Source organism: Entamoeba histolytica, genomic scaffold, assembly GCF_000208925.1.
Source record: "Entamoeba histolytica HM-1:IMSS scf_1104750518233 genomic scaffold, whole genome shotgun sequence".
Lineage (NCBI taxonomy): Eukaryota > Evosea > Mastigamoebida > Endamoebidae > Entamoeba > Entamoeba histolytica.
The window spans coordinates 4,783-13,765 of record NW_001915226.1 but is presented as its reverse complement, the minus strand read 5'-3'; the positions used below and the strand labels follow the sequence as shown (position 1 = coordinate 13,765).

At 22.5% G+C, this 8,983-nt stretch overlaps 2 protein-coding genes across 2 annotated transcripts; both read right to left on the bottom strand.

Annotated features, from left to right (window-relative positions):
* Positions 1-3,693: 3,693 nt before the first annotated feature.
* Positions 3,694-4,044, bottom strand: EHI_126560 (AIG1 family protein, putative; the record flags this gene model as incomplete). The annotated part of the gene is made up of 1 exon (XM_001914189.1): positions 3,694-4,044. The coding sequence occupies one exon, from the start codon at positions 4,042-4,044 to the stop codon at positions 3,694-3,696; it is 351 nt and encodes a 116-aa protein (XP_001914224.1).
* A 40-nt stretch (positions 4,045-4,084) lies between these two features.
* Positions 4,085-4,654, bottom strand: EHI_126550 (AIG1 family protein, putative; the record flags this gene model as incomplete). The annotated part of the gene is made up of 1 exon (XM_643463.2): positions 4,085-4,654. One exon carries the CDS (start codon positions 4,652-4,654, stop codon positions 4,085-4,087), a length of 570 nt encoding a protein of 189 aa, XP_648555.2.
* Positions 4,655-8,983: the final 4,329 nt, after the last annotated feature.

Below are 8,983 nucleotides of genomic sequence, written 5' to 3'. Positions count from 1 at the left end.
ATGAAGTTAATTAAAGAAGAAATGAAGAACAATAATAAAGACAATACTCAACGTTGAAATAGTTTCAGAATGATATGAGGATTAATCATTAAATGAAGAAATTCAATTTGAAATGTTATTTGAATCATTTTCCTTACATTCATATTTTATATTTTTGCACAATCACCACATACCCTTTCTTTAATATGTGAAGTTTTTGTATTTTCATCACATTTTTTTATTTTGATAAATGTATAAATACACATTTCAATTTGTTTTATATATTGACAATATTCTTTTGCACTTTCAGATGATTTAAAATGTGTATTTATCAATTACTGTTTAATCATATCATTATGTGAATATGCTATATCATATTCACATGAAAAATTCATATTTCTTCTAAATTTTTGTATTTGTTTAATTTCTACGGAATATTTATTTTCAAATTTAATACAAATAAGATATTTATTTTTTAATTATCAGTATCTTATTTTTATTCATTAACAATAATAGAACATTTATTGTTAGAATATGAATTAAAACAATCACATTTTTCATTAGTATTATTCATATTTATGCTAATTATGAAAATAAAATGTATCATAATCAATATAATGTAACTAAATTTTCTCTTTTATTTTTTTATATAAAAATAATACTCTCATGTTGCAAATACAAATAATAAAATGCAAAAATATTCATTTCAAATATTTATTAAGTTTTTTCATTACATATCATTAAATCAATTTATTTTTATACTTTTTCTAACAATTGTTTCTTTGTTTGTCTTATGATTTGTTTTTAAATTTTAATTCATTTATTACATGTTTTATATGTATATTTCATTGAATGAAATTATTTGTTGGCAATTCATAAGTGTATTTTCATTTTTATTGTTCTATTTGTGTATTAAATACTTGTTATACTTGATGATAAATGATTGTATTATTTTTTTAATTTCACCACCTGAATTTTATTCATTTATTCATTATTCTATATATTTTAAATAAACTAAAACAGTATAAATAAGAGGAGAAGAATGAGATTCAATTAAAGAAAAATTGTTATCTTACTGTATTATTATTTAAAATATTTGGATGTTGGTGTTTTGTTATAAAAGGAGAAAAGAAGCGTTAAATGTAGTTAAAATGATATTATAATGTTAGTACTATTCTTATTAGTAGTAGTATTGATGAATATTTTAAGATATTTTAATTAAAAAAAGATTTATTCATTATCATAAAAAATTATGTTTGTTTGATATTGTTTCATTTTCTTCTTTTTAAGATATATTAACTAATAATAATGAATATGATAAATACATTCATAGATTGTATTTCTAACTGATATTTTAAACAGTCATTAATCAGCAATATAAATTAAGTGTTGATTTTTTATTAAAATGATTAGATTTTTAAATATTATTTATGATTCTTTATTTTTATGTGGTTGTGTTATCTTTCCTCAACTTCATTTTATTTTATTTTTAACTAATATTATTTTTTACAATTATTTAAATTGTAAATACAAGGAATAATGAATATTTCAATATGTTTTTATTTTCATAATAAAAAGTTATTATTTTAAAAAATAAATAAATAGTCAAATTATTTTATGATAAAATAAATTAAACAAATTTTCATTTATTAGTTCGTTTTGAGCTAAACATTGGTAATAATTTGTGCTGTCAAGTTTTTATTTTTTACAAAAACATTTTAATTAACCAAAAAGTCAATTAATATTTCCATTTCTTCCATTAAACTACGACACACCATGATGAACTTGGTCTACTTTCAGTTTTATAATCAGTACTTTCGGTTTTCCATTCAGTGTATGTAATTTCACCGTCAAATCCTGTTCTTTTCTCCCTCGTTTTGTGTTCAGTTTTTATCTTTACTTCTTTGTTGTTTGCTTCTTCAACTGATGTGATATCTTTTGTCTCAATATCAATGTTTTTATATTTAATTATTCTTTTTGTATTTCTCTTTTTGTTAATTGGTGTTAGGTAATAACCCCATGTTAGAAGTTTTTTAATCTCATTTTCTGACCTACTGTTATTACTCCCTTCAACTGGAACACAATCTACAAAATACATTGGAAATTCAATATCTTCTTCATCTCTTGTAGTATCTTTTATAAGTTTCTTTAATTCTGGGAGTAATTTCTCTTTCTTTATTTTAATTTGTCTTTCTAATTCATTTTCTGACATACTGTACAAGCATTTACTCCACACAACACAAACATGTTCCCAAAAACCTTCTGTTGGAAAAACATTACAAATTAATTTTAACAATCTTTTAACATTATCTGACAACACTTCTTTGTTAAAGTCTAAAACAATAACAATAGCTTGTACACCTGTTTGTTCTTTAATATAATCAACCATTTGGTTTAGTTGATTTTCATTCATTTCACTTGAATCTTGAACTCCAGGAGTGTCAATAACAAACACATTCTTTCTATCACCTTCTCCATTATATCCAATCGTCTCTTGTGTTTTTGGTGCAGAACTATTACTTACATCAAATTTAGTGGTTTTAAGGATAAAATTCCCAAGTGAACTTTTCCCATCTCCTATTCCTCCAATTAATACCATTTTAGCTTCTTTTGAATCTCCAGTACTCATTGATTATTATTGAGTTGTTATTTGTTTAAATAGTATTTGGAAATGACAGACTATAATTACAATTTATTTTAAATGATGTTTGTTATTTTATTTACAATTTAATATTCTCATTTGAAATTATTACTTATGAAATTAGTTTAAGTTAAAAATAATGTTAGTTGTAATTGTAAAATTATTTTAATGCCATTAAAAATACCGAATAAAGTATAACGCAGTTAGTAAAATTTAATAACCATTTTGTTAATAGGTTAAAAATAACCATTAGTTTTTTTACAAAACAAATACAAAAAATATCACCTGAATTTTTATTATACCTTTTGTTTAAAAACGAAATTTCAGAAAATAAAAATAAACAATTTTATTTATATTTGTTATGAATAACATTACAAAAACATCTCTATGAAATGAATCTTTTTACTTAACTAAAAAATTTATTAAATTATTGCTTATTCTTCTTTTCCATTATAACCAATTAATCGTTAATAATTGAATTAAACGATAATTTGGCAATATGGGGGTAATATTTGATAATGTATTTATGGAAAATGTAAAAAAGAATACCTGTATGATTTTCATGGTTTTTTATATTTTTAACAATGTTATTTGATTTATAAATTTGTGATAGTTATTAACATACAACAAAAGATTGGTATTTTATTGAACATATTATCCAATTTATCTTGATACCATTAAAAAGAATTAATTAATAAATAAATTAACTTCTCGATAACAACAATTGATAAACAATGACTTGATATATTTCAATTTCTTTTTATTATTTATTGCATATTTTTATTTATAATTTATAACTTAACACATATTAATATTTGTTTAAAATAAATCATTTTATCTGTTTTCTTATTCATTGTATTAATTTAATTCAGCTTAATGTTTTATGTGTTATGTTTTCAATTTATGTTATGGTTATACTTATCACTTAACAGTTATAACTCTCATATATTTACACATAATAAAATAGAGATTATTGCTACATTTTCCAGTTAAAACAACAAATAAATTTAAAAAAGATAGATTAGTTAGTGTAAATTTCTAACGTCTCTTATTCATCACGTTATGATTTAAAGTTATAACAACTTATCACGACTAAGAACTCCACCTACTACACCCTCGAACTTTCTATCTCCAATTTCTGTTTTCAACCGTTGAAGATCTTCTTTTGAAGCACCAACAAGATTCTTTGGAATTTTTTCATTTTTGGTTTTCTTCTTCACCTCAACCCATTTTGTGTAAGTAATACTTCCATCATATCCAACTCTTTTCTCTCTTTGCAGCTTAGTGATTGATAATTCCATGTAATCATGTTTTAATTCAACCACTTTTGTTTCTTGTTTCGTTTCTACATAAGTATTATGAAATTTTATATTTTTTACTTCTTTAATTTTGAAAGAAGATAAAGTTCGTACCCAACTCAACATTGATATAATTTCATTCTCTGACCTACTGTTATCTACTAGTTCATCTGTGACACGAATCTACAAAATACATTGGTAAAACAAAATTTGAATCTCCAGTTGTTTCTTCGGCTAATTTTAACAAATCGTTTTTAAAGCTTTTCTTTTTAGATTCAATCATTCTATCAACCACGCTTTGTGGTGTGTAGTAATAACATTTAGTCCATACAACACAAACATGTTCCCAAAATTCATAAAGTGGAAAAATATCATGTATAATATGAATCATTGTTTTGGTACTATTTAATAGTCGAGGATTATTAATATCTAAACAGATAACAATGGATTTTATTCCACTTTGTGATTGAATATATTTTACCATTTGTTTAACATTATCATTCTCTTTTTCTTTACCGTTAGGATCATTAAAACCAGGTGTATCAATAACAAATACATTCTTTCTATCACCTTCTCCATAAACCCCACTTGTTTCTTGTGTTACTGATGCTGAACCACCACCAACTTTAAACTTATTGACTTTCTTCTTCAAGATAAAGTTACCAAGCGAACTTTTACCACTTCCTGTTTCTCCAATTACTATTAATTTAGTTTCTTTTCTCCCACTTATGCTCATTGATTATTATTCAGTTATTATTTCTTTAAATAGTGTTTTACTGTGACAAAAAGTATTTATAAATTTGTTGAATGATGTTTATTATATAAAATATTTTTTTGTCTGAAATAATTATCCAACCCCTTATTCTTAGAATACCCCCTTATACGTTTCTTTATTTAACCAAAAATAACAATTTTTTATCGAATTTTATATAAATAATATTTAATATTTTATTATAACATTTCTTTTAATTCTTATAACGTGTTTATGTTTAATTTTACATTAAATTTATTTTTGGTTTAACCAATTAAGCAATTATTCAAAGGCAAATGACTTTTGTTTGTTTGAAATGTAAATTAACAAGAGCTAAATATAAATAAACAGGTTTGTGATAAAATATTTGAACAAAAAGCGATAAAATAATTTCACTCAATCTTCGAAATATGTTTACCATATCAAATCATAATTGTTTACTATAAATGAATTATTATTTCTCTTTTTTTAATAATAGGAATTTTGTTCGTTATTATGTTAAAAACCAGTTTGCGTGATGTCGATGACATTATTTTTAAATAATTAGAATAAAAATTAATAATGATGAATATTTTATTATGTTTAAATATTTCCAATTATTTGTGTTAAACAAGAAATATGAATATTGTTTTTTATTAAAATTTTTTCATGTATAGTAAAACAACACCATTAAGTTGTTTTATTCATTTTATTGTTTATTCTGAGATAATGACTATTTTCTAAGGATTGTCGTTAATAACAGTAAGGTATGAATAAAAAACTTGAAATTATTTGTTGTATTAAATTCGTCACATCTTTTTGTTTTAACTCATTCAAAACTTGCAACAATGTATATTTATGTTTTTGAAAACAACTTGATTTATAAACTATCTTTGTTATTGATTTTCTGATATAACACATGGAATATAACTCGTTTTTATATAAATTTTAATAATATCAATTCAAATAATCAAAGAGTGAATTATTTTAAGTATTACTCTATTATGAAGTAATTTTTAAGCCATTCTATTAACCAACACAAGAAACTCTTTAGTGGACTGCTATTTGTGTTATTAGATACTACTTCCCATTCTCCACAATTAATTATTCCGTTATATCCAATTCTTATTTCTCTTCTCATATATTTGACTTGTGGTATTATATTATTGTCACTTTCTTTTAAATCCTCTCGTCGATGTTTTTCTTCTATGATAGTTGCTTTATATTCAGAACCTATTTTTTCTGGATTTCTATCAATTTCAATTTCACCTAAACTTCTGGCTTTTGTTATAAGTCTTTCAATCTCCTCCTTTGATCGACTGTTATCTTCTCCTTCTGGTTGTGAGTCAACATAAAACATTGGTGGCATATTAATAATTTCTTTCCTCGTTATTTTTTCTTCAATACATTTCTTCTTTATTTGATTATTAAAAAATTCTTCTTTCATCTTCTTATGACTGTCTATTACACTTTGTGGTGTATAACAATAGCACTTAGTCCACACAATACAAACATGCTTCCAAAAGTCATCAAATGGAAAAACGTTACACATAATTTCAATCAATGTTTCTGAGTCATGAGAAAGTGCACCACCATTATTAAAGTCTAAAACAATAATAATTGATTGTATCCCTTCTTGTTCTATAATACACTCAATCATTTTATTTAACCACTTTTCATTCTCTTTCCTTGTATCTTGAAGAGTAGGGGTGTCAATAACAAATAAATCACTTCTATCACCTTCTCCATAAAACCCACTTATTTCTTGTGTTACTGATGCTGAACCACCACCAACTTTAAAAACATCACTCCCCAAAATAAAATTACCAAGTGAACTTTTACCAACACCTGTATCACCAATCAAAAGTATTTTTGTTTTTGGTTTTGATTTATCTTCTGGTATACTCATTGTTTATTTTCTAGTTATAGTTTCAATTTCTTTAAATATTTTACGTTGTTGATATTTATACATTCTTTACTTCAGCGATGATGTTTGTTAATTTTATTTACACAATACTGTAAAAATAAATGTTTAATTATCGAAACAAAATACCTTTAACGTATTTAAAATAACAAACTATACCCCCTTTTATTTTATTTATAAATCAAATTGTATCATTATTTCTAAAACAGTTAGTTCAAAATAAAAGAATAAAATTTGACAAAATAATCAATTTTATAACATTAACATCGCATTAACATTTCATTGGTTTTACATGAAGTTATTTTTATTTTTATCAGAAGAAATTTTTTATAAAATTTGGTTTTACAATACTTACATAATTTATGCAAATGAAATGTTAAACAAAAATAAATATAGCATTTTATATCTATTTTAAAATAAATAGATAAAAGAAATGTATGAAATAAGAGTTAACAAAGTAATATGTTGTTTTATGTTGGTATATATGATTAAAGAAAAACACCATGCCTTTTATTTTGTTGTAAACATTATTTTGTGTTTAATTTTATTGACCTTGTCTTAAAGCATAAAAATGTATTTTTATTATTTCAATCATTAGATACAAATGAGTTAAAATTCATGTATGTTTATTTTAAGAATTACAAATATTATTAATATTGTCTTATTATTTCCAGTCATTAACATTGTAAAAATTCAATTATCTTTAAAATGAATTAATACTTAAATTTATCATTTAACTTATTGTTATTTATGTTGGGATATGATTATTTCAACTATTAGCATTATATGTGTTGATAAATAGTTTGTTGGAACAATGTTTATTTCTACAATAAAACAAATGTTTCAAGAATTTATTGAATCACATTCCAAACAGAATAATAAAAGGTGGAATTAATTATTATATTCTTTGTGTTTATTATTTCTATTATTCATGCAAAATAATGATTTTTAATTGTGCGTTTGAATGTAATTATATTAGAATTAATGTTTGTTTCATCAGTGTTCTTCTATATTTTTATAGCATTACGTTAATGTGTTATTTTATTAATGCCTATAATCAAATTTATTATCATGATATAAGTATAACATATCATCTTTCATTTGTTTTGTATTGTTCTTATTCTCATTGTTGTTTATTTCGGTGGCTATTTAATTGTAAAATTCTAACGTTAATAAAAAATCTGTGGATATATGGAAGTTCATCAGTAGTTTCTTTTCTTCCAAACTTAAATTGAATACTTCCAACAATAAGTAATACATGAAAAATAAATCCAAATTGTATAAATTGTTTTTTTTTTGAATTTATTTGTTATGAGAATGTTTGATGTAAATTTCAATATTAACAAAAAGAAGGAATATAAGAATAGCAATAAAACTTCATAAAGATCTATCGGCAATGAGTATAAGAATTGGAGATGTTTGTAAATAATAAAATAATGAAAATAAATGAAAAAGAAATTATCATTACTCTTCTTATTAATTTAGATTCAACATGTACCAAATTAATAATGATAATAAGCATGTTAATTCCATTTTATTATTCTATGAACAATAATTTCTTGATTTATTTTATACCACTTTGTTTCTTATTTCCTTCATTTTTGAATTGGGTGATCAATTATACATAAACTACTTATTTGAAACACTAGAAATGGAAATAAATATTTGAGAAGAATTAAATCACATGAAATTAATCTTCTACAACAACCACAATATTCATCTAAACAATTTGAACAATTTCTTGATGCATTGTTAATTTTGGTGTAATATAAATGAAGTAATAAAAATCTGAATTAATTACTATTACAACATCTTTTTTATTAATTTCAATTCACTCAATTACAAATTGAAACAGTTAATAATTATGGATAAAAGGACAACATTGAATTGGTTTTATTCAGAGTTGATACCTTTAAGTTTTTCTCATATTTTATTTGAAAAATCTCATCCATAACTATTCAATAGAAATTGTTAGAGTTCAAAGAAAAAAAGTGTAAATGAAAATTAAGTATTGCTTTAAGTATTTGTTGAAAAAATACAAACATATTTTTCTATTTTATTTTTACGAAAAAGAATGAAACTAAAAATAATAGATATATTCTCTGTAAAACGTTAGGAATAGTGAGAAATGATATTTCAATTATTTTTAAACATTCAATTTCAATTATAACATTTATTTTTAATGTTCTTTCATCTGAATATTATTATTTTAATATATTAACAGAATGAAATATAAAAATATTCTATTGTTTCAACAATTAAAAAATTGGTGTTTATGTTATTTTGTTTAAATATATTTATATTTTTATTGTTGTAGTTTTATTCATTCTTTATGTATTATTCATTTTATTGTTATTCTTTTATTCTTCATTTTCTTCTAATTCGTTAATATTATTAATATTATCTACTCT